Source organism: Dryobates pubescens, chromosome 26 (genome assembly GCF_014839835.1).
Source record: "Dryobates pubescens isolate bDryPub1 chromosome 26, bDryPub1.pri, whole genome shotgun sequence".
NCBI lineage: Eukaryota > Metazoa > Chordata > Aves > Piciformes > Picidae > Dryobates > Dryobates pubescens.
The window spans coordinates 13944191-13971128 of NC_071637.1; the positions used below are offsets into that span (position 1 = coordinate 13944191).

The window sequence follows — 26938 nt, forward strand, 5'->3', positions numbered from 1 at the left end:
GGAGTCACCATCATTAGAGGTGTTCAGGAGGAGAGCCAGGTTGCATGCACTGCAAAATACACAAAGTTCCATAAAACTGACATCCAGTGATCCAGAAATTCCTTGGCAGGTACTGTCTCATCCTCAGACAAGTACATATCAATCCCTTGGTCAGCTATGACATACTGTAGGAAGTTATTTGTCTACAGACATGTTAAATACAGAACACATTTCTGCCAAATATGAGAACTGCTGGCAGGGTGGATGGGTTCTGAGAGCAAGAGACCTGTGGCTCCACACAGCCTCAGATGTCACCAGGCATTTTGCAAAGCCCTGCATGGCACTGCCTCTCCAGGGTCAGCTAAAAGCTCAAGCATGAACTGAATGCTTACATTTTTGCACCACGACAACTGGAGCAAAGACAAATTGTTCTACCCCTGGCAGTAGTTCCCCTTTTGAAAAAAACAAAAGCCACAACAAAACCAAACCAAACCAAATCAAACCAAACCCCTCATTGTACAGAATTAGATATAGAATAGCATAGCATAGCATAGCATAGAATAGAATAGAATAGAATGGCTCTCCTACCCTCTAACAGATCAACTCCTGCCCCCAGCTTGGTGTCATCTGCAAATTTACTAGTGATGGACTCAATCCCCTCATCCAGATCATGAATAAAGATACTGAACAGGATGGGGCCCAGCACTGATCCCTGGGGAACACCACTAGTGACTGGCTGCCAGCTGGATGTCATCATCATTCATCACCACTCTCTGGGCTCGGCCCTCCAGCCAGTTCCTAACCCAGCGCAGAAAGACAGACACCTTCAGACAGGCTCTGCGTGAAGGTCAGGCAGGGAACACATCTATGAAGTGCAGAAGAGAGGTGCTGCTGGGAATAATCACTGCAACACAACAGCAATCCAATTACTGCTAAGTGATAAAACATTTATCTAGAAGGAAGCAAACACCCCCTTTGCACTCTGCTGCAGCCCAGCCTGGCTGAAGCAGGAGGTGAGCTGTTATGGCAAATCATGGCAGTGCTTAACACCAGCACATCTGGCAGAAACAGAGGAATTTGTAACAACCTGGGCTGATCCACACAGGGCTTACTGCTAGCCAGCCCAGGGCTCAGGAATTCGGGCTTCCCAAGGAAAAGAAGAAAATGTAAATCAAGCTTCTACTCTGTGTCTTGACAACTATTGTTTGCAGCATGGGAGACTAAAATGACACTGGCTTAGTCAGTTATTTTTGGGGTTTTCTTTCTAAGTGCCACAGTTTGAGGCAGATCCTCCCTTGCCCCCCACCGGGGCAGAAAAACGACTCAGACAAACGGGTTGCAGAAGTGATGGAGAGTTTAAATGGGAAAGCAGTGAGTGTTTTACAGAAGCTACAAGCACAGTGACAAAAGAGATCCCAAAGCACACAGACTCCCTTATAGCATACCCAGAAACCTCCCAGCACTTCCCTTCTCCCTACCTGAGGGTACAGCCAAAACCCCCAGGGCTCTTTCTTCCCCAGTCTCCACCGTTAGGCTAATCTCAGCTGGCCAGATCTGAGATTGCCCTTCCCCCTTTTCCTCCTGGCATTAGGCCTAAGAGGCCTTGAGATAACTCCCCCTCCATTACCCACAGGGGCAGCAAGGGAAGAAAGAGGAAGTGTGAGACCTTGCAGATTGATCTATAGGGAGCAGGACATTATGGGTATGAAATACACAGCTTCCTGTGTAGGAAGGTTCCCCAGCACCCTGATCATCTTTCTGGCCTCCTCTGGATCATCTCCAGCAGTTTCATGTCCCTCTTATGCTGGGGGCACCAGAACTGGACATAATGCTCCTAGGGGGTCTCACCAGAGCACAGGGCAGAGTCCTCTCCCTGTCCTGCTGGTCACACCTCTTTTGATGGAGCCCAGCACATGGTTGCCTTCTGGGCTGCCAGCAACCACTGCAGGTTCATGTTGAGTTTATCATCAGCTGACACCCACAAGTCCTTCTCCCTGAGCATGCTTTGCCACAATTTCCATTGTGCTTGAGAGCCAGAACAATGTTGTGAACTGTTAGCATGTATGCAACTGGTTTTTAATTTTTCTGTGGGAATATACAGTGCTAGTAAGCAGTGCAGCATTTTCACTCTTTCTTTTCCTTTTTATGCTTTGTTTGCTGCAGGCTTTTAGGTAGTGGGAACTTGGCATGAGTTTGTCTCTTGGATTTAAAGAGTGGGACATAATTTCATAATAAAGCAGATAAACATATTGCATTCCTTGGACACTGCAATATGATCAGATCCAAGTGAAACAGGATCTAGTTTGTCTAGTATCATAATCTGCCCTGTGTTCTATGTTGAAGTGTCTCTGGCTTGTTCAAGTACCAAATAAAAGGACACTGGAGAATGTAGAGCTGCCAGAGGTGGCCTGAGGTAGGCTGTCTGGATTTTGGGTCAAAATGAATGAGGGATCTAGAGATGGTAAAAGAATTGTGGGTGGGGATGGGTGGGTTTTGTCAGTGCATGTTTTCAGGAGTGTCTGATGCAGAGGGAGACCAGAAACTACTCACAGAATCACAGAAACATTCAGGTTGGAAAAGACCCTCGGGATCACCAAGTCCCACTGATAACCTTACTCTACAAGGGTCACCCCTAAACCACATCCCCAAGCACCACAGCTAAATGACTTTTAAACACATCCAGGGTTGGTGACTCAACCACCTCCCTGGGCAGCTCATTCCAATGCCTGACCACTCTTTCTGTGAATATTTTTTTTCCTACTGTCCACTCTAAACCTACCCAGTTGCAGCTTGAGGCTATTCCCTCTTGTTCTATCACTAATTACCTGTGAGAAGAGACCAGCACCAGCCTCCCTACAATGTCCTTTCAGGTAGTTGTACAGAACAGTGAGGTCTACCCTCAGCCTCCTTTTTCAAGCTAAGCAGCACCAGTTCCTTCAGCTGCCCTACATAACATTTATTCTCCAGGCCTTTCACAGCTTCCTTGCCCTCCTCTGCACTGGCTCCAGCACCTCCACATCTCTCTTGTATAGAGGTGCCCAAAACTGAGCAAAATACTTGAGGTGTGGCCTCACCAGAGCTGAGTACAAGGGGACAATCACCTCTCTACTCCTTGGCCAACCCTAATGGCCACACCAGACTTAGGAGTGTCTTAGAAGTGTGCCTAACTGCAGAGAGCTCTTATGGATGGAGCCCCTGGACCCGTGTCAGAGTTTGTCATTCCATTCCACTCCCTGCACTCACCATGAATCAGGCAACAGTAAGACTGCCATGTGCCTGAAATGTCAGGAGGTGTTCAGCCCCAAAACTCTTTCAAGGACACACAACACAAAGGTTACAATTGGAAGAGGATTTAGTTTTGTTTTCCTTAACCTGTTTCAGAGTTGATGCCTGGGTTTGAGTGGTGCCTTGGAGGTGTAAAAGCAGCAGCAAGAATCGAGCCAAAAGGGCCCAGAGAAACCCTGACAAAGACTTGTGCTCAATGCTACAGAGGAAAGGAAGCAGCTCCAGGGGAACCCAAGAAGTTTCCCTGTCCTAGGAGCGTAGAAAGCTTCCTCCCCCCAGATGTGGGCCACGAGAGGCCATCTCCATGGTGCATGAGCAGCAGCAGCAAAGAACAGAGCCAAAAGGGCCCGAGGGGGTGCTGACAAGGGGCTGTGCTCAGTGCTACAGAGGCAAAGAAACAACTCCTGGAGAACCCAAGAAGCTTCCCCGTCTGCAGAGTCCAGAAAGCTTCCTCTCCCTGGATGTGGGGCCCGAGAGATCTCCGTGGTGCATGAGCAGCAGTATGAACCTAGCCAAGAAGGACCAGAGGAGGCCCAACAAGGGGATGTGCTCAATGCTACAGAGGAAAAAGCAGCTCCTGGGGAACCCAAGAAGCTTTCCCGTCCTGGGAGTAAATAAATTTTCCTCCCCCCAGATGCGGGGCACGAGAGGCCACCTTCATGGAAGCACAAAGCAGGCTCCTGGCCAGAATGGCCCAAAGGAGGCCTGGCCCTTAAGGGGCCGTGCTCAGTGCTGCAGAGGAAGGCAAAAAAACCCCATAGGCATTTACTAGCTCACCTGGGGGAAAAAAGCCTTCCTCCCCCCAGCTGCAGGGCACGAGAGGCCGTCTTCGTGGTGCACGAGCAGCAGGCAGTAACCCAGCCAAACGGGACCAGAGGAGCTTTGACAAGTGGTCATGCTCAGTGCTGCAGAGGAAGGCAAAAAACCCCCAGGGACCAGAGCCAATCTGCCCCGGGGGAAAAAATTCCTTCCTGACCCCGGCACCCGCGATAGGCTACTCCCTGAGCATGTGGGCAGGACCTGCTTCCTCCTCCCACAGGCTGGTCACGCCTCCCAAGAGATGCCCGAGCCCTATTCTCCCTCAACCTGCTGCCACCTCAGGGCATTTTGAGAGTGGTTAAATGCCCCTGGCCTGAATGACCCTCGGGGCAGGAACCCTGGCATGACACCAATAGGTGCTCCAAAGCACTGGATACCCTGGCAACATCTCTACATCCCATTTCTTACAACTACTGGCTCCAGAAGGGATGCTTTGCAGTGCTCCTCAAAGCTGAAAAATCCTGATTTCCTCAGGCACCTCCAGAAATTGGTGGTTCCTCTCATAGCCAGCAACCTAGTCTAGCTTCTGGTCTTCCTCACTCAGCCCTCACCAACTGCTTCCACTGGCTCTTCAAGGGCCTCCTCGGGGATGTCTCTGGGCTGCTCCCAGGCCAGGATCTGGCAGCTGACACAGGAGGATGCTCCCTTTTATAGTGTCCCGGGGCACAGTCACTGTTGTGCTGCTGATGCCAGGTGATGGCATTGTGCCATCAGGGTGATGTGCCCCCCCCCGGGTGCCCAGCCCTGCCCCTTGCCACCTCCACTACCTCCCTTCTGCCCAGCATCCTTCAGAGGAAATTGACAGGAAATTGTCAGAATATTGCATTACTGCACAGCACTTCCTATTTCCTACATTAGGCAAGACTCCAGTCTTCACTATTGGTAAACAATTACCATGTTAGGAAAGTGTTTTGAAATATTTTGAGGTTAAAATACGACTTTTCTGATCTACAGACTAGAACTAATGATACAAAAAATAGCAGGTATAAACTGGAGTACATCAGTCAGTTTACCCCTGCTGGAAATAAAAGACACATCTGCTGCCCTGAATTTCTTTCTTGCTGCCTTTCTTCCTGTTGCCTTTGCCTAGATAAGAATTCTTACCTGCACACTGTATTAATAGTCAGTGAATGTTTAAAGCAAGAAATCCCAGGCTTTATTCTTGTCATGCAGTTAGGGATGGTTTGGGTTTCATTACGCTTTTCCCATGCCCACGCTGCTAAGCCTGGCTGTGTCCTTTTTGAAAAGCCATTTCCCCTTTTGAGGGCAGATTGGGTTTCATTAGCAAATTAAATGAGCTAAGATGCAAACTTGGCAATTTCCTATTAGAAAAATGATTCAGAGAAGCTCGTTAGTCTTGGTGGCTTTGTGAGACAGCCAGTGGGTGACGCTTCAACCTAAAGCAGAGAAGTGCCACTGCCAAGACTCAGGAAACTTTTCTTCCCCGCTAATTAACCTGTGATTTGTCATCTAATGCAATGACCATAAAAGCTGTAATGTGACCAGAAGAATGAGTATGGATGGCAGAAGGTTTATAACTGAATAAAGTATTACTGGTAGCTGTAACTGGTGCCGTATCAGACGCACATTAGCCAAGTAGCTGATGCAGGTACCCCACATCTTGTCAGGATTTACATCACAGCTATGTCAAAAATATTGGCTGTGTTTGGCTTCTGATTTGCTCTGTAGACAAGAGCTTTTCTTAGCAGCTTCCCACTACTTAGTGTTATTAATGTCCAGTGGTACAGTTCTGTGTTTAAAATGAATGGATCGATTTAGGCATAACTGGACCATAAACCACTCTTGGCATTAGGCATTTAAATACCACACTCTTTACAGAAACACCTACAGTGATGAAACTCTTCTTGAACTGTAGCAGCATTGTACAGCCAAATCTTCACAGATAACTCCTCCAGCTGCATTACTTTTGACTTTTTTCTTCCTAGCAGCCTTGCTGGCAAACTTGACATAGAGGGGCCAGCACAGCTTAAGGATCATAGAATCAACCAGGTTGGAAAAGACCTCAGAGGTCATCAAGTCCAACCTATTACCTAACACCTCATGACTAACTAAGCCATGGTTTCAAGTGCCACATCCAATCCCTTTTTGAACACCTCCAGGGATGGTGACTCCACCACCTCCCTGGGCAGCACATTCCAATGGCCAATTACTCTTTCTGTGAAGAAAGAGTAGGAAGAAAGGATATCAAGCTGTGCAGCCCGGCAGACAGGATTTTTGAGCCATGGGAGGAGTTGTACATGCTGTCACTTCATTGTGAGATTTTTGCTGTGGGCTTTGAACAACAGTCCTCTGCAGCATGCTAGGACTTGGAATAGTGGCTATGCACAGACTGATGCGTGAAGAGTTATATCTAAGTTGGATGCTTGCCTACCTTTTGTTCTTCTGAGCATTTGACAGAGCTTTAACCAAGACAAAGTTAATCATGTGTTAGTATCTGCAAAAACACTGACACTGGAGAAAGATGTCTGTGTTTACCACAGCTGGTTTTGCTGTTCCCAACACTTTATCATTAAGCTCCTGCATTTGTGATGGTGAGGGACAGAAAGCAGGGGCATAGGGGTTTTTGACACATGTGCTGGCTTGAGGAAGATGAGAAGCATGACTGCCCCAGCCCTGAACAGCATACAGGAGGCAGTATGGTTCAGGAGACTCAACCAAGAGACAGAGTTGCAGTAAACCACAGAGTAAGTATGGCTCTGTCCCATACATATGCATATATTTGCAAACCTGTCTCTTCTAAGAATAAACTCCCGACTGGATCAAAACACACCCTGGAGGAAGCTTTCCTCCTGAATAGGAATAAGGAAAAACCTATAAACTTTGAATTCCTTAATTGCAGAAGTTTATAACCAAATTAGCTTTTTACCAGCAGATTTTCAAGCTTCAGGGGAAAAAAGAAAGTGTTCATTGCTATGCTGTTTTCTGTTCTCCCTAGATAAGCAAATGAGTTTCTGGGGTTTGGATAGAAAGGGTGGTAGCAAATGCTTCCTTGGTTATAAATCATTTGGGGAGGGAGCCTGAGCTCCTGCCCACAGTGTGCTGGATCCGAAGACCTCATCCCTGTTGATGAGATTGTTCCTCATCAAGGTTCATCAGAACCTGAGCCAGCTGATGTAGGATAAGAAACCTTCACCTCTTACTGATGCACTTTCACAACTCGCTGCCTAGGTCATGTACTGTGCTTGCTGGACTAAGTCAGCAATGAAAGCTAACAAGGTGGAAGATATGAGGTCTCTGCTGAATATCTGTGATGGCAGAAGAAATCTACTACGTATTTATAATATTTTCTGAGTTTTTGTGTAGAGGAGATCCAAAAGGAGGTAACCTGGTCTTAAATAGCTTTAATTACTGTGAGAACTTTCTCCTCTTTCAGGAAGAATCCTCAGTTTTTGACACCATGGCATTGGGTGACTGTCAGTACTCTTTTCCTTAGATGTCCTATATTAATTAAAAGAGGTTAGGACATGCAATGTCGATTTTTATGGTCATTTAAGGTCACCTTCTTATTAGCAAGACCTGTCAGGTAATGTTCTGCTTTGATTTAGTTTGAGATAGGCTATAATTATGGGAAGACTTGTCCTCATAAGCTTCAATAGACATGAAGTGATATGTGGCCAACTTTTAATGTGAGGAAATCTCAGCCTGTGTTGCCATGGAGTGAGTTCATTAATGATGGAGCACTTTTTGCTCTGGTTGAATAAACTGGCATCTCTCTTCTTTGCTGCTTAAAAGCACTCACTTCTCAATGTACTGTACAAATTACGCTGTCCAGCTGCTAAAGTTTATCTGTGATCTTCAAGAAATAGCCTGAAGCAAACAAAACTGCAATTCCATTTGAAATTTAATATTAATGAAGTGCAGGCACTGTTCTGTGCATCCCAAATGTGTGTGCATTATAAGCCTTAAAGTTCCATAACTTAGACTAAAGCAGACAGAAGCTTCCTGAGACTACTGGGGGCTAAGCCTTTTACATAGAAGTCAGTGGAAGATCTATGCTTACTCAGACCACTAAAATGAAAAATGAGATTAGATGTGAGACCTCCTAAATAATCACAATTAAAAATGGGTACACACTGTGGAGGAGGTTGTTTTGAATACTAAGGAGCTGAGGCATGCTCAAGAGCGAGCGCACAAAAACTTCAGGCTGGAGATGAGAGAGTTTGTAACTCCAGAACGAGTCTGACAGCGGCAAGGACAAAGCAAGCCACTTGCCTTGTGACAGATGCTGATCCTGCTGTGAAAGGGACTATTTAATCTTGTATCCAAGAGCACAAGACTGCTGCTTGTCCCAGGGGATCCTTGCTGGTGCAGTGATAGCTCTGCCTCCTTTAAAGCTACCATCAGTGCTTTTCACTTCACTCCAGCAGGGCTGTCCAGAGCTGCTGCTCCCTGGGCTCTTTCTGGGCTGTGTCTGGTGTCTGTGATACTTCCCTAGCGCAAGCCAACGTACAAATTCTTGGCCTTGTTGCTTCTGACACCTCAATCTCCTAAACACAAGAGGTCTCCAGAGCTGAGGCCAGTCGTCTTTCTGCAGACTGCAGCCTCCTGCACTCCTGACAAGCACATGTACTACCTATCATGGTTTAGTTTGATGTTGCTAATTAGCAAGCGATCGCTTCCTTGCTGATCTGCACTACCTTTTGTAGACAAATTTGTAGCAGCATGCCCTGACTGTTCCATGCCATCACTCTAGCTCCAATTTTTGTGATATAAGGCAGGAAGATTCTCACCATGGCTTCAGGAGTAGATGTTTTAAGTATTAACTGTATAAACTGACCTAGGCAGAGAGCATGCAGTGCTCCTGAGGTTATCTTATGACAATCTTTGTGACTCTAGAATGCTCGCCCTAGGTAGAAAACAGCAATCTCTTTCCAGAGGAAAGAATAATTAAACAAGGATTCTTCTGCTCTAGAGTTTGAGCAGGGAAGAATAATTTTTGAGAAAGGCAGAAATTTCAGTTTCATTACTTGGCAAGCTTGCTCAGACAGAAGAACTCTGTAACTCCCACTTTCCTTTTGAAGCCTTCCATAAAGCTGACAGGCTTCTGAGATTTTTTTCAGTTGTGAGAACTAATTTGACAAAAATCAACAAAATGAGTGCTTTGATTCTTTGGACTAGATGACTCTGGATGATCTGGTTTCATGGATATTCTTCACTGCTGGAAAGAAAAGTAAAGCTCTTTCTGGTTTAACTGACCACACTGTTTCTTTATCATTCTACTTTCTCTGCAGCATCACACCGAAATGCAAGCAGCCTGCAGATTCTCCTCATGTTCTCTGTCAAAAAAGCTTGATGTAAGGAGGTCTGAATGCTGCAGTCAGCCATCCCCTCAGGTCACATTTCTGGGGAGGAAGCACACAGGTAAAGTTTTTCCTTAAAACTTGCCCTTGCTGTGGCCAGGCAGAGGAGAGGATCCAGGATGCTGAGGCCACTGCCTGTTGCTGGTGTGGCCTTGCTGGCTTCTTGCAGTGCCCTCCTTGTACCTGTCAGTTGTCTTTGGGCTTGTCTGGGCTGTTTGTGCTTTAGGTAGGGACTGTTGCAACTTGCATGCTACCATGTGCAGTTGGACTTTGCTTTCCAGTGCTGAGTGAGGTATGCTGGTACTAAAAGAGCAGTGAGGTCACTGTGGTGCTCCTGTAAAATCAGAATCTAGGATGCTTGTTGCTCATAATTTACAGCATTCTCTACCTTTGAAACCACCAATTCCACATCTTTTTTTGTTCTCACACACAATGCTGATGTTCTTACACTTTTCTAACCATGGCTTTACGCCAGGCAGTGCTTGTAAGTGTTCCATGGAGGACTTTGTTCTTCACCACACAACAGGCTGAACAACGAGCAGTTCTGGTCCTCACAGTGCCTGTGGCTCTGTGCAGCTAACACAGACCTGCACTTCTGCAGTCAGCTGGACCAGCTCCAGCAGAGCTGTGGTGCTCCATTTGTGTAATTAATACAGCTCCTCAAAGATGACTGCGTATGGAAATGGGGGCCTGCTCATGGCTCCAGGGAGCTCTCATAGCTCATCCTTATAAGCAGCTCTCCCGGTTTCAGGATCAATGCATGGTGAAGCCTTTCTTATCCCTGCAGGGTGACCTTCTCATGAAAGGCTCTTCTCTGCCACAGCTGTGATCTCACTTTCTGTCAAATGTTCATATTTCAGTCTAACCCTATAAAACTAGGAAGTTAAATGCTTTTGGCACAGACTCATTTAGTGCTGTGTCATCTTTCAGCAGGAGCTGCTTCTGCAAATAGCAGTGATCGATTTCTGTCTTTGGCCGCCTGTTATCAAACTCTTAAAGATATAGCAGTGAATTAATAGCAGATCATCTTTGGAAAGATACCACTGCTGTTAAGTGCCCAGACTGAGGAAAAGAAATCCAGTTGTGCTGGGATGATGATTGATTTGATGTCTTTCAGTCTCCAGTTTCTGTCGGTCTTGTTGCATACGCACCCCAACTGAGATCACAGCAGCAGTGAACATTTCTGACGTCTTCTGGCTGGTTTTCATTTGATAACATCTTTTCTCCCATTTTTTGTGTGCCAGCAAGCAATCTCTACTTTAATTAGCTTAAACAAAACCCCAGCTAACACTAAACAAAGATGCCCATGTGTAGACACGCATTAAAATTGGTGATGAAATGTAGCACATGATGGAAAGACCTGAAGAGACTGCAGGACTGGGGGGGGTCTGACAATGTGATGAGCATGAGTCAGAGGAGCTGGGCTTGGCAGGGACCTCTGGAAGTCACTAGTCTGGTTGCCTGTGTGATGGCTGGGACCAGGCTGCCCAGGGCCTTGCACAGTCTTTCCAGCCCTGCTCTACTGCACAACCATCTCTGTTGTGAAAACTTACTTCCTCATGTTCAGCTGAGTGTTCATACTTGATGTGGTTCAGACTCTTCTGTCATCCTTTCACTGGGGAGAGTAGGGCTCTGATGGCCTGCTGGGGTAGGAGACTGCAGCGAGAGTCTCTCCTGCCACCCCCAGGCTGAAAAAAACCCTTTCTTCCCACGCTTTCTGTATGGTGGATACCACTTCGATGTCCCTATAGCCTTCTGCTGCAGCCCACCAGCTTTTCAGTCACTTGTACTGGGGGGGGAAGGAAATCACAGAATCATGGGTTGAAAGAGACCTCTAGAGGTCATCTAATCCAACAATCCTGCAGTAAGAAGCGAGAAATCCTATGGTACTCTTCAGGATTATAAACTACCATTGTCACTTTATGTGCTTCCTTCTTTGGCTCTTTCATTCCTTCATGAAAACAGAACTTTTATGAAACACAGCTTGGATTTGGCTTGTTGTGACAGGACAAGATGGAGGGGATTGAAGCTTGAAGAGGGGACATTTAGACTGGACATTACAAAGAAACTTTTTCCAGTGAGGGTGGTGAGACACTGGAACAGGTTGCCCAGGGAGGTCATGGATGCTGCCTCCCTGGAGGTGTTCTAGGCCAGCCTGGATGAGGCCTTGAGCAACCAGGGCTAGTGGTGGTATCCCCACCCATGGCAGGGGGATCAGAACTGGATGATCTTGAAGGTCCCTTCCAACCCAAACCATTCTGTGAATCTACTGAAGGCCAGTTATGGCAAAGCACCGCTCATCTACAGTCCTTCAAGCCACTTCTGGAGTTTTCCTGGAATAGTTTCGCTGCCATCCATAAGCAATCTGTCAGGGATCAATGTCCCAGTAAAACGTGCTGCCGCCTCATTTAGTATCTGCGGTTTCAGGCAATTGCCTGAGAGCTTTCAAAACATGTAACAGAATGTCACTGTGACATTTTTAATGCTGCCCCAGTAGTTATGTTGAGTGCCCAGAAGAAAAATAGAAAGGCAAGCAAAGGAAAGAATTTAAGCAAATGGAGCTCATTTGACTACAACACAAAACTTTCCCCCCCCCCCCAATGCAAAAAGCTGGAATTGAGGAATCCTTTCCCTTCTGAAGAACCAGGAATTAATTTATGCAAGAATCTCTTTCAAGCCTACTGGAAGGGACTTGATGATCTAAAAGGTCTCTTCCAACCTCAGCAGGCTCTCAAGATGCTTCCTCCAGAAGGCAAAACTGCTCAAGCACTGCCACACACTGAGCTTTCAATACTGTTATGGAGCAGCAGCTGGAAAACAGAGGGGTTTAAGAAATCTGAAGTCTAAGAGGGGAGGTTAAAATCAAACCTGGACTTCCTAGTACCCAGTGATTCTGTGCTAGAGATTTTTAAGACAACCCTATCTGAAACACTGTATTTTAATGTCCTATAAGCACTTTTTACATTAAAAAGAAATAAAACCAACCCCCAAACTGGTGAAGTTAAGAGGTTTTTCGAGAAGGAAGGGCTGAAACACAAGCGCAGAAGCCTGCAATTAAAGAGCCCAAGACACCCAGTGAAGCTAAATTCTCCTGCTAATGCCATGCAAGAACTCTTTTATTGACTTCAACTAGGTTTTATTGTGAGTCATAATACAAGCTGCCAAATGAAATATAGACATCTTTAAAAATATGAATCAATGATGCTTCTTCAAACTCTGTGGTTTCCAAACAGTATTATCACATTTATATTTAAGATCACAAAAAGACCTTGCTCCAGAGAGTTCTGCAGCAGGCTGATGAGCTTTGCAGTTAAATCAATTGAACTGAATGTTATGAGACCATGAATATGGAAATGGTGAGCTGAGAAATGGAGCTATAGGCAATTCTCATGAAGGGCATGCTGCTCAGAGACACTGCTGTGCACAGCATCCAGAGAACAAGCACAGACCTGCTCTGCGTAGCAGCCAGGACTTCAGAATTAGGCTGCTGGGTAAGGAGGAGAACAAGGTGTAAAGGAGAAGTTAAATTTTAGTCTGGTGCAATCATTTCATTAATGTCAGATTTCTTGGAATCAAGCAGGAGGTTTTAAAATGCAACACAACCTGCAGCAGAGTGCTGACTGTGGCTGGGTCTTCACTAGATAGTGCTTTGTGAAGCCCACCAATATCAAAGTGACACCGGTGTAAACCATCACTTGCACCCAGGCTCTCAAGATGCTTCCTCCAGAACACAAAACTGCTCAAGCACTGCCACACACTTAGCTTTCAACACTGTTACAGAGCAGCAGCTGGAGAACAGAGGGGTTTAAGAAATCTGAATTCTAAGAGGAGAGGTTAAAATAAAACCTGGACTTTCTAGTACCCAGAGATCCGGAGCTCTCAGAGCTTGTTCTGGAGCTCCCTCTTGAGTTTAGACACTGCACTGCATTACAGACACTGCTACATCCTCACAACCCACGCTGCTCAAAACTAGTTAGGTCCTTTTAAAGGAGATGCTTTTAATAACATCTCCTCAAACTTCTGTACACTGCTTTACAGAGAGCACTGGATGGTCTTGAGATACAAACGCTGCAACTATGACTGGACAGTGAGAAGATACGCTTGTGATGAAGACGGGAAGAGGCGCACCCTTGGCAACCAGTGCAGGAGCACCACAGACAGGAAAACCTGCCCCTGTGAACCACAAAATGCAACCACACACACTGATGATGAGAAATGAACTGCTGTCTGTTTGTAAAGAAAACCACAGATTTCACCAGGTTTAGTAAAGGCTGGCAAGTCATCCCACTCTTGGGATGACTTTTTAGCTACTCTCAGCGTCAGTCTCCTTGCTAAAGCTACCTGGTTCCACAAAATCTCAGGGCATTACACCATTGTCTTTGTTGCCAGAAGCTGCTTTGTGGGCTGACACCTCTGGTTTCTGACACTAAATCAGTGTTTGCCAAAGTTGAGAAAACTCTTTAAACTGCTTCTGCTGAAATTTCACTCACAAACCCAGCATCTTTCCATGAGCCTTACAGGCTCCCCCACAGAAGGTGCTTTCAACAGAGAAACACCTAAGAAAAGGACTTTTCCAAACACCTGTTGAGATTTTTTTTTTTCCTTCTCCCACAATAGCTAAAGGTCCAAAATCAGGAAGTCTTTGGAAGAAGTGCAAGAGCCACAACATTTTACTACTGCTGAGCCCCAACTCAGCACTTTTCCTCTGCCCTTGGAGGAGCACCTATGCTGAGCAGCTGAGTCATCTATGACTACCTCTGCCTCAACACTGCTGAGGCAGTGTTCCCACTACCCAGTCAGTGGGAACAGGTTTCTATGAGATTCCAGAACTGAGAAAAGATTCCTTCTGTTCTAGTTGTACCTTTCTGAGCAGGGTCTCCCTGCCATTTCTTTAATCAAAGACACAGTTTTAACCCTTCTGCAGCTCAAGCTGTGAGGTCTTCCACAGACTATCAGGGATCAAAGTCACCTATTTCTAAACCCTACATCCTATCACAAGGATTGTAGTTTTAAAGCAAGCTTCTCTCTTTTAGGGCATAACAGATTTCACCTTGAGTGCCTCAGAACAGCAGCAGTTTATTTAGTTGTTCCTAGTGACTGAAGTACCACTACAGATGCACACAAGCCTATAGATGCCTGCTTCTCCCACCATGTGCCTTGCTGTGCTTGAGCCCTGCAAGGGATTTGTCATTTCACACATGTAGCCCTTAATTGGATGCATCACTTCTGAAACAAGCTTGCTGTTTACAGATGCCAGGTTACAGCCAGATCACTTTCTAAGGTGACACAAAATGTTTTGATTACCCTTATATTAGAGTTTCACAAAACAGGTAAAAAAGGATCAACAAAAAGCCTTCATATTACCTAAAATCAGGCATGGACCTAAGACTTTCAGCTCTCCAGAACCAAAAGACATCATGACAAGCCACCAAAATATCAAACCAGGCTGGAAACACCCATCACAGCCCACATTAGGTTCTAAGTAATATTCTATAAAAATAAAGGTGTTTCCTTACTTTTCATGGTGCCCTCCTCCTCCTCCTCTTCTGTGTTTATGACCATTGTACCCAGCTGGGATTCCAAGGTGCCGTCATGTTCGATCATGGTGTTGGCTCCATCACTCAGCGTGTTGACAGCTCTTATGGTACCAGTTTCATCTCCGCTTGCCCTCACCATGGTCCCGGAATCAGTTTCATCTTCTTCCTGGACAAGGATGCCATAAAGGATTTTTTTACTCATGGTGGTGAAGTCCTGTGAAGAATATCTGTAGCCAAGGACACTGGCAAGCCTTACTAATTCAGAGATTAATTACACAAATACACATAGAAGCAACATTTTGGTTTATGCACTTGGTTCTCTCCCTGTCATCTCCAAACAGGTAAGGAAAAGTCTTCATACTTTTCTGCCAGCATGAAAAACATAAGAGAACAGATAATCAGCAGAAACTCCTCAGTGCAAGCTGTGGCTCATTTCTGACCTGGTGACCTGTCCAATATTCATTCAGTGTTTCTATTCATGCTGCTCCTTTAAACAGTAGACCTAAACCCCTTATCTCAAGTGGTTCAGCTCACTGAGGAGTTGTTAGGTATTAGACAGCAACAGGACTAGGTCTGGAGTGCTTGTGGGACACTGAAGAAAAACAATCACCTTGTTTTTAAGGAGTCTCTCTTTAGCACTTAGACAGTTTTACCTGCTACAAACTTCAGAAGCACTGAAGCAAAACTAACTGAATTTGCAAATCTTTCAAGAGGAATTAATTACTATTGGTCTAGTAATTTGTTTTGAAATTAAAATTATTGGTTTGTTAATAGGTACTAATATTACAGAAGTGGAATTACTGCAGTCAAGGCACAAGAGACTGACTGTAGGAAAATATAAGCTCCTGAAACAAGTTCTGGTAGGACAATTTGTGGGAGAGAGTTAAATTAGCCAGAGGTAGGAGCTTCATTAGGTGGTGTGTGCTTCACTAAGTATATATTCTGACCAGGATTTAATCAAGGTCAAAATTTCCACAGTCCACTTAGTTTCTTAGAAATGTGGACCAAGTATCTACTAGAACAGAAGTCACTTCCTAGGTTTATTGTAGAGTTTCTATTCATCACACCTTGGATGAAATGCTCTTGTTATAAGGACAAAGTTCACTGTCCTGTGTGACATGGACTTACTGATCTTTATCAGTGCTAGAGGAAAAAACATAGGCCTCACACATCAAGCTGCAATACTACATCTCAATGTCACAGAGAAGCTAGACCCCTCCACATTCTGGTGTTCCAAGCATTTTATCTGTTCAGCCAAGCTGTCCATAGAGTTTACTTCTCAACCTCAAAACCAATAGCAAGAGGAGAAGAAAACTACACAAGAGGTTAATGGAGGAGAAGTAACTTTATGTGGAGATGAGTGGGTGAGAGAAAGTAATAGATTTGTTAGCTACACATCGTTTAACAAAGGACTGCAGCAGAAACTTCCACAGCACTTGGGAAGTGCTTGGGAACACTTTTCTGCCAGTAGACAGAGTTTGGGAAAAGACACACACTGACATGAGACAATTCAACTCCACTACACAGACTCCATCTCCCAGCAGCGTGACTCCAGATGGGTCAGAAATGAAGAAGAGAGGGTAGGGACAACACTCGGAGCCAACATTAAGCCAACATGACCATTAAAGTGGCTTCCACACTGAATAAAGAGGCGGCCCTGAACCGGAAAACTGGGTGATCTTCAGCACAGATACCGTGGATCATGCTCTTCAGGTCTGACCTCTGAAAAGAAGTGGCATACAAAGCCTTTTGTTGTTCATTTATTCAGGCTGAAGCAAGCAGAGGCTCAAACCCAACATGCGTTCCATATTCACATGCTGTAACCACTGGAACAAGGAGCCCAAACTTCAACTCACAGCAATCCCCTGAACCATTTGTCATGCCCTCACCTTGGCTTTCTGTCGGTTGCTCTTGTGCAGTAGAAAGTTTCTATAAGGGGGGTTCTAAAGCACAACAATAGTAAAACAACACAACATATGTATATCATAATGCATCACAGATATTATTTTCTACTAGGAGAGCAGTGTAAACCCTGAATCTACAGTGAAGAATTCTCACTGCTGCATAAATAATGTAGTACAGTCCAACTGGGAGAGCAGATCAGGTCTTTTGCATACACTACTTCGTAGCCCTGTTCAATCACAGGTCTTGTGCTACACTCTGAGCTAAGCAGTAAGCCACACATGCTGGCTATTCCCTTCAAATAGAAAGACTGAGCAGGGACCAAGCCTCAGCTTAAGCAGTTCTAAACCAGAAAACTCAATACCTAAACCAAATCCACCAGCAACTGGACAAAATACTGCAAAATCAAACACTAAAGCAGCTAAATTTTGTGAAAGGAGCAAAGGTTTGGACTGTGTACACCATTGCTATTAAATACTCACTGAATTCTCTTCATCATCTTGATCCAGTTCACGTTGCTGTGCCTCTTGCCTTTTCAACTTGATATCCATGGCTTCGTTAATCAAGTCCCGCAGAATTGAGACTCCTTTGGCACTTTTAACAAAGGGGTGCTGAGAAGCATTTTAGAAGCAAATAAGCACTGCATCCCAATCAAGACATAAACCACTCTTACTGTGGTCTACTTCCTATCAAAATTAAGGTTTAATTCAGTATGTTACTAAAATAAAAATCCTGTGCAGGACTGGCACAGGAGGGAGACCTCCCACCCTCTGAACGAGATCATGCTCCAAAGGGCACTACGGCTGTGAGACTTTGTCCTGGTTTAAGCCTCCAGGGCAAAAACCCATGGGATCTCAGGGTCCAATAGTTAACCCTTAACCTACAACATACTTAGGCTCATTCCCCTCCCACATTAAACTTGTATTAAACCCTTATTTCTTTCCTTAGCAGCTTAGCTGTCAAGAATCATTCACACAGCTCATCACCATGCCTAGACCATTCTCAGCAACCACTTTCACTTAGTTTCCACTTTCTTAGTGCTTTATGAAGCAGTTTCTTGGCAGTGCTGGTGAGAATTTGAAAGGGAAAAACTTCTCCAAAAGGCAAACTAACGAAAGAACCACCCAGAGAAGAAAAAGGCAGGAAGATGATGTTAGACTGGCTCTTAAAGAAGAAAAGTTGAAGTCAAACTTAAGATTTTTAAAATAAGACAGCAAGAAGTAAAACCTGGAGTGAGCAGGAACAGCAAGTACCAAACCAAACATCTCAACGGACAAGCAGCGCTGCCTACCCCAACTGGCCTTCTCTAGAGCTTACATTCCACTAAGAAAAGGCAGACCTGCAGAAGCTGTGTTGCTGTGGCACGCTGCTCTGGGCTCTTCACAAGACACTGCTTTACAAAGTCAGTGAAGTTGTCTGACCAGATCTCTGGCCTCCGGAACGTTGGAGGTGGATTGGTTGGAATCATGAAAATTGCCTGAGAACAGAAGAACATTCCAGACTGGCAAACAAAGCTTAAAAGATTTCCACCAATACAACAAATTCACACATACACTGGCACCAAGGAATGATGGACATTTCACCTTTGCTGCTTCTGGAGAGCTTGTGCCAATATCATGAATTTGCCCAGAGGGATGAAGAAATCACTCTCTTCTTACTAGGTGTTTACATGTCTGTTTGAGCCATTATGTCTCCCAATAGGTGTGAATCTGCCAATTTCAAGTCTTAAAAATTTGTGCTTATATGAGAAAATCACTTTGGTAATAAACTTGAAAATATATTTCTTCACACCCAGCAGCTATGTCTTAACAGAAGAGGCTCCTGATTTTCCCTCCCATGCAGATTCTCCTTCTCAAAGACTTGGTTTTCACTTAATCAACAACACAAAGAACTGCCAGAAAACAAGTCATTTACTCTAAACCAAAAGCAAGGTGGCAAATTGATGTTTTTCAGCCAGCTGTGACAGCAAAACCTTTCCATACAGCAGCAGATTTTTCACAGGCTACAGTCCTTACCCTCATAGGATGAATATCTGCATATGGTGGTTTGCCTTCAGCCATTTCTATTGCAGTGATCCCCAGAGACCAGATGTCTGCCACACAATTATACCCAATTTCTTGAATCACTTCTGGAGCCATCCAAAATGGGGTCCCTATAACTGTGTTCCGCTTTGCCATGGTGTCCTGGGAAGAGCAGCGAGATAAAGATCCAGACAACGGCAACTGTATTAGCCATAAACATTTTTTAATGAATTATCACCCAAATTACCTTCCATTTGCATGTACACACACACTGTTAAATTCAGCAAGACTGTGCTATGGAGGGCTGCAGAGAGGAAATTAAATGTGCTTACAGAAGTCACAAATACCCTGAAGCAAATTGCAAATGCCACTGCAAACCATCGTGCGGGTATAGCAGCTTCCCCAGAGAAAGATCTGCTCTAAAGTGCTGCTGTTCCAGTATTTCATTATGGGATGTAAAGTGCTAAAAAACAGTTCAGAACAATTTCTCAAAGACTCTACAAGCACATCACCCTCACAGGCAGGTTAAAACAACAAACTGAAGTGCACACAGCTGTCATGGGTTTACTTACTGTAAGCTGTCCTGCCACTCCAAAATCAGCCAGTTTTGCATGTCCCTCTGTATTCAGCAATATATTGCCAGCCTTGATATCCCTGTGTATTTTCCTCATAAAATGCAGATACTCTAGTCCTTTCAGTGTGGACTGCACTATTGTAGCAATTTCCTCTTCTGTGAGCTACAAAACAAAAAGCCAAACTGTCAGCTGCTGAGATGTTTACGTGATTCTGCATCAGCCTGTTTTCCTGAGATTCTCTAATTGCCATTTAATTGCCTTCACTAAAGGCTGCCACACTAATGGGGAATTAGTGACTTACAGCATTATGTTGAATTATATTACAATCAACACACACAAACACCAAGCCCCTTTCTCCACTAGTAATTCCTATCCTGCAATAACCAAAGTAAGGCAGAGTAGAGTCTGGTATTCAGAATCAGTCTGCATTTTCAGGAAAGTCAACTCCAAATCTCCTCCACCAATTAAATTCCCCAGATAACCAAAACTTGATCAATGCAATCAGCTTTTCCATCTTTAGAGGAACAAAGTACCTGCATCTCATGCTATGGCCAGTGTCAGACAATGAACACCAGGAGAATTATGCCCAAATTCATAGAATCCTGCAAGGGCTTGGGTTGGAAGGGACCTCAAAGGTTATCTAGATCCAAACCCCTTGCCATGGGTGGGACATCTCCTACTCAGCCAGGTTGTTCAAGGCTTTAAGCACTTTCAGGGTTGAAGCCTACACAGCTTCTCTGAGTAACCTGTTCTAATGCTTCACAACTCTCATGGGGAAGAATTTCTTCCTAATGTCTAATCTAACTGCTTGGTTTCCCTGAGCTGCTGGACACCTGTATTTCCCACTCCCACACTCAAAGTAAAGAGAACATACGGTTTTATTTCGTAACCGAATGATGTCGGAGACAGAGCCAGCGCCGCAGTATTCCATGACTATCCACAGGTCTGTGTTCTTAAAATAGCTGCCATAGTATTTCACCACATGAGGACTGTGAGATGTAAAGAAAGGAGAAGAAAACCAAGGGTCAAATACCAGGAACCAGCATAAATGAATAAGCACAATATACTGCAGATCCCCTCAGTAAGTTTTAAAAATGGAAGCGTCACCGAAGCCTCAACCACAAGCACTCCAAAACTAGTCTGAACTTGCACAGGGCCACTGCAGTCCTGCCAAGCTTCTTCCCCACAGCAGTGCTCACCTGACCTGCCCCTAAGCCAGTTCAGGGAGCTAAACCACCTGAAAATAAACCCTATAAAAATAAGGAGCCACCGGTCTTCATCTGGTTTAGCTCCCTGAACAGGATTACAAGGTCAATGCTGCAGCAAGCAAGGCGGCAGGCCAAGGGAATGAGAAAGAGACCATGGTGGTCCCTGAAACCTGCTGCAGAGCAGTGGCAATGCAATGGAAATGTAACATAAGGTCCAAAGTTTGCTGGAAAATAGCTGTAACATTAATTAAGAGGAATGTTCCCCCACTACCACATGCATCTACAGTGTTGTCCACAATGTATTTTAGGAATCCAGTATGGCCTCAGCTAATCTCACAAAAAAGCAAACTCTACTGGTCAGAATAACCACCTGCCCTCTGCAAAAGGAAAAGGAGAAAACTAAGAAAGATTAATCCCAACTTCATAGGAATAGAGCTAAGAAACAGAAGTGCACTTGGTCTATTCTCTGCTGAATATTTGCCAATGAAAAGCACGAACCCAGCAAAACTAAGTCAGTCACCCACCCGGCATCCCTCAATGCCTGCACAGAAGATGTGATGCTCCAGTGATGCACTCCCTCTGCTGTTCCTAACTGTAAGGTCTCATTTTAGGCCTTGCAATGCTAATATTTAATTTCTATTAAGAAAGAGACTCTTAGTAATGCTTCCCAAGTTACACAGTAAGACTTGTCACCAACAAATTCTTTTCAAGTTACGTTTTGTAGTCTGCCACCAGTCACCTTCATGTAAAGAGATTGAAGTGCAGCAGAGTAAGTGACTAGGACTATAGTTTTATATTGCTAATGTCATTTATTTTAAATGGTTTTCCATGCCTGAAGTCCATCATAGTAGTGTTTCTCAAGGCTAAATCCATAGTATCAGAAGAAATTGGTGTATTTTAAACTTTCAGCCCAGGACACGCTTTAAGGAGGTCTTCCTCATCCATAAGCTCATCCATAAGCCAACCATCAGCCTGCAGAGGTGCCAGCAAGTTATTCTGGGGATGCTCAGGTCAGCAAAGAGCTTGTACTGCACTAGAACCTGCACAGGCAGAAAACAGCCAGGAAGAACAGTTCTGCCACCCCAGCAGATGACAGCAGGTACATTGCGCACATGCAAGAGCAGTCATGCATTAGTGGCTCTCAGCCACGTGCCCCTTAAAAAACAAACAAAACCACCTCCTCTAACAGTTTTCTACTTCCATACCAAAACTTGTTCAGATTTCATTACCCCTTTGGGGATGGGAGCTGCTGTTCAGCACCCAGTCGAGTTACTATACAGTTCAACAGGTGATGGCACAGGGTGGGACTGTGGTCACCACTCACACGCTCGGCTCTGTGCTGCAGCAAGTGCAAGGTTATTAACTCAGCTCAATGCCCTCTTGCCAAGCTCCATTTCTGCTCTTACCTTTGCCTGGATTACCACTACCCAAAGGGTCAGCTAACATGACTTGGGTGACAGGAGGCAACTTGATCCTACAAGTCCAGCCTTTTGAAAAACATTTAAGGCAACATCATGTCTTCTGTCTGATTAAATGCCAGATCACAGCCAACACTTTCCTTTGTGTGCTGACAGTGGGGTTTGCAGGACGTGCTTACCTGTCACACTGCTGCATTATGGATATTTCCTTTATAATCTCTTGCAGGTCAGACTCCACAGGAACTTGTTTAATTGCAACAACTTGACCCGTTTCTTTATGAATGGCTTTGAACACACTGCCATAGGAGCTACAAAACAAAATACTACATAAACACCAAGCACAGTAACATTTAACAGCAGCAGGTGCTGTGGGTTTGCTTTTTACAAGTGCAGACATCAGAAAAAAAATATAAATCCTCCTGCTAAAAATATTTTGTCTTTTGATCACAGGTTCATAGAACAATAAGGGTTGGAAGAGATCTCTGGAGATCATCTAGTCCAATTCCCTTGCTAAAGCAGAGCAGGTTGCCCAGGATCACATCCAGACAGGGTCTGAATAGCTTCAGAGAAGGAGACTCCAAACATCTCTGGGCAGCCTGTTCCAGTGCTCTGTCACCATCACATTAATGTAAGTAACCATCCTCCAGTTTCTAACAAAACACTGGAACAGGCTGCCCAGAGAGGTTGTGGAGTCTCCCTCTCTGGAGACATTCATAACCTGCCTGGATAACTTCCTGTGTGACCTTCTCTGGCAGGGGAGTTGGACTGGATGATCTGTAGAGGTCCCTTCCAACCCCTAATATTCTGTGATTCTGTGACAAAAACACAAGTTAATCACAGCACACTGAGACAGTGAGAAAGGAGCCAACCATCATTACACTGCCCATAGCTCTGGAAGGGCCTTTTACACAAATCAAACAAATACAATTCTCTTCTTCCAGCCCACAGTACCAGGTGAGCACCAGTACAAACTACAGCTCTGGTCAGAGGTTTGCTTGGTTTTGTCAGATATTATCTGTCTGATTTCCAGCCTCTTCACTTACATCAGGCAACCAGACTTACAGCTCATTTTTCATATGGACTGCTTATAAAGGCAGACATGTCACTTGTCCAGCGTTCCCATGCTGCTCTGCCTCACCAAGTAGCACAAAGCAACAGAAGTTCCTTTCTATGTGGATCTTCTGCCAGGGATGAGCTACAAAACCTCTCCAGTTCCCACCGAGCTCTGTCAACTCCAAACTGGCCTTTTGAGCAGTGCTTTAACTCCCTGCTGCTGACCCAGAAGATGCTGTCTGGATTAACATACCACACTCCTGAGGAAAGAATTCCTTATTCTGTTGTTAACCAGCAGTCACTATGGTAGAACACACCTCTGCAGTAACAGGATCATGATGAAAGTGACAAATCAAAGATCACTGAAATGTGTATGCATTACACAGGTTTGTCCTCAGAGAAGCATGAACACATACCCTTCTCCAAGCTTCTCCAGTACATCAAACACTTCTTCAGGCTGTTTGGTTAAACTATCTTCATCTAACTTCTTCAGCTGCCTGTATATGTAAGAACAGAGAAATTATTACATTTGATTTTACAGCAGTTGGGGCTTTGTTGAAACAGAAGAATAAAGAGCATCACTTGAACATACACAAGGTTTAGCTTGAGGAAAATTGATGATCACAGAATCACCATGGTTGAAAAAGACCTCTAAGACCACCAAATCCAACCATTATCTAACTGTGCTAGGGCCACTACTACACCATATCCTTGAGTACCCTATCTAAACAACTTTTATATACATCCTGGGATGGCAGTTCAACCACTTCCCTGGGCAGCCTGTTCCAGTCCTTGGTAATCCTTTCAGCACAGAAGTTTTTACTAAGGTCTGACTTAAATCTCCCCTGGTATAACTTGATGCCATTCCTCTTGTCCTATCAGTTGTGACTTGTGAGGAGTGACCAACACCCACCTCTCTACAACCTTCTTTCAGGGTAGTTGTGGAGAGCTACAAGGCCTCCCTAAGTTTATTTCACCTGACCAGGAGAGTGAATATTATTAGCATCCAATAACAAAAGATGATTAGGAATTACAGGGGGCAGAATTTGATGAGGCAACACAAATCTACAGTTCCTTTGAATGGAAACATACCTCAGCATCTAGAGGCTGGTGGTCAAATACTAACACAGCACTGCAGAGCCCTGCAGCTACTGAATGCATCTGATAAGTTGAATATCTCATATGGATATGTAAAGATACATCATGTAAGGCCAGGGGCATGCAAAGGGGAACATCATCTTCCCCAGCACCTCACAGTACACATGGAACACATTTGATGGGAGAAAAGAGGCAATATTGATCTCACTCGCACATTTTTAACATCCAAAGTTGAAATCTTGACTGTGTGGGCCTGGACATATACTAGGAAAAGTCTATCAGAAAGAAAAATGAATGAAAGGAAATTGGTACCTGACTCTTTAGATCTTAGCACTGCTTGGTCCATCCCTTTGAAATGCATTGCTAAGAGGAGTCAGCTGAAATAACTGCTAGAGAGGAAAACCACCCTGTGTGCACTGCGATACTTCACTTCGACTCCAGTGCAGCTTTCAGGGAGATTGTGTACACAAAACACCAAGATCAGCTGCGTTTGTTTCAGTCCTGCTCTACCACGGGTGAGAGCAGTTCACCAGCAAACCTCCTGAATTAGCCAAGAGCTGCATTGAAAGTGTTCTGAAACTGCCGACCAGCCCACAAACAAGTGCTCTTTCATTTCCACACCAACTAAACAAACATTTGAAACAACAACAAAATAAACCCACAAAAGCTACCCCCGCCCCCCCCCAAACAAAAACCCCAAACCAAAACCACCCCCAACTCCAAACTTCCCACAAGTTTTTGAAACACAGAAACTTACTAATCTCAGGTTTTTCAGAATTCATTGCTCTCACCAAGAGCCATGCTTAAAGTTAAATGCATGTGGTTGCTTGCAACTGCAAATTACAGAATCACAGAATCACCAAGGTTGGAAGAGACCTCAATGATCATCAAGTCCAACCTGTCATCCAAGACCTCATGACTAAACCATGGCACCAAGTGCCACGTCCAATCTCCTCTTGAACACCTCCAGGGACGGTGACTCCACCACTTCCTTGGGCAGCACATTCCAATGGCTAACGATTCTCCCAGTGAAGAACTTTCTCCTCACCTCCAGCCTAAACTTCCCCTGGCACAGCTTGAGACTGTGTCCTCTTGTTCTGGTGCTGGTTGCCTGGGAGAAGAGACCAACCCCCTCCTGGTTACAACCACCCTTCAGGTAGTTGTAAAGAGCAATAAGGTCTCCCCTGAGCCTCTTCTCCAGGCTAAACAACCCCAGCTCCCTCAGCCTCTCCTCATAGGGCTTGTGCTCGAGGCCTCTCCCCAGCCTCGTTGGCCTATTCTGGACACATTCAAGTGTCTCAATGTCCTTCTTAAACTGGACACAGGACTCAAGGTGTGGCCTAACCAGTGCTGAGTACAGGGCAGAATGACTTCCCTGCTCCTGCTGGCCACACTATTCTTGATGCATGCCAGGATGCCCTTGGCCTTCTTGGCCACCTGGGCACACTGCTGGCTCATGTTCAGCTGGCTGACAATCAGCACCCCCAGGTCCCTTTCTGTTTGGCAGCTCTCCAGCCACTCCGACCCTGCTGAAAGCTCTTACTGCTGCTCTCAAAGATCACAGTCCTAGCCACAAGCCTGCTAATTTTGATACTAAATATGTCATTTTTTTCCTTTCCTAACTTCTTCAGAAACTGAGTGAGAAACCACTCATGGATCCCTGGCTATTATGTTTATGTACAAAGGCCATACAGGAGGGGCAGCTCACGCATGGAGTACATACAATGGCTTCCTGAAGCAAAGGAAACATTATAAAGAAGCAGACGCAGGAAGTGGTGAAATACTGAAAGTAGTCACTTGCTTCCCTGCAAAGACAAGTGTCAACCAACAGAACATTACTTGTCCTTGTAAAAACAGGGAGGGAGGAAGGTGTGGGAAGAGAAGAGAAAAAACAATCTAGGTATCGGTGACCACACAAGCTGCCATTTCCAAGGAGCCCAAAATGTGTCCAAGGAGTCCAGAAGTGCAAATGCAAGAGGCAGATCCTTCTAGCTGAAATTGAGGACTAAATTCCACCAAACACACCCCCCAAAAAAAGTTTTTCACACATCAACACTCAATCACCAAATAACTACTGTGCTTGCATCAAACTACCTCATTTTTGCCACAGTTCAGGAGTGCAGTTACTGTGGAGGGTCCAGCCTGTCCCTGCTGCTGCCAGACACACTCTGCCTGTTCTGTTCCCTGCCTGTTTATACCACGCGATGTAACAGCAATACAAACCCAACCTTGCCCAAGCTGCTGATCTAATCTCAGTCACCTTCCAGTTAAACACCGGCCTAAGCAATTACAGAAAAACGCCAGACTTTTCATTTTTTAACAGAAGACATATGGCTGTTTTGTTAAACAGACCCTGGCCACGAAGGCCAAATCCAGCGGCTTCCTTTGTTCCCGGCCCCAGCTGCAGGGGGTTGATAGCAGCACCCTGACAGACGGACACTCCATTCAAACCGCGCTGATCTCCGAACCGCTCCCTGCCAGACCCGCTCCGCCACAGCTCGACGGACAGAGATAGACGGAGCTCGTCCCGGCACCTCTTGGGACCCAGGCTGGCCCCTCGATGGGGCTGCGCTCGACAGGGGCTGTGGGGTGCGCCCCGACTAGGCAAAGACCAGGAAGGCAACGAACCTGCCCACAACCCACCCAAAGAGGCGAGAGGAACGAGCAAGTTATCGAGAGCTTCTGGCAGTACACCTGCTCTGGTCAGTACATCCCCGGTGTA

General features: G+C 45.2%; 1 protein-coding gene across 2 annotated transcripts in view; it reads right to left on the reverse strand.

Moving 5' to 3' along the window:
- The window catches only part of LOC104308751 (serine/threonine-protein kinase 4), a 49874-nt gene that overhangs the window by 22492 nt on the left and 444 nt on the right, over positions 1-26938 (reverse strand). Inside the window, exons 2-10 of one of the 2 annotated variants that reach the window (XM_054173527.1) lie at positions 23535-23615; positions 22245-22373; positions 20314-20428; positions 19437-19601; positions 18859-19026; positions 18183-18320; positions 17326-17454; positions 16831-16884; positions 14921-15107 (exon numbers count right to left, since the gene is read on the reverse strand). In XM_054173527.1, coding sequence (XP_054029502.1) covers positions 14921-15107; positions 16831-16884; positions 17326-17454; positions 18183-18320; positions 18859-19026; positions 19437-19601; positions 20314-20428; positions 22245-22373; positions 23535-23615 — 1166 coding nt within the window. The remainder of the gene's footprint in view (positions 1-14920; positions 15108-16830; positions 16885-17325; positions 17455-18182; positions 18321-18858; positions 19027-19436; positions 19602-20313; positions 20429-22244; positions 22374-23534; positions 23616-26938) is intronic. The other variant, XM_054173528.1, reaches the window with a different exon arrangement.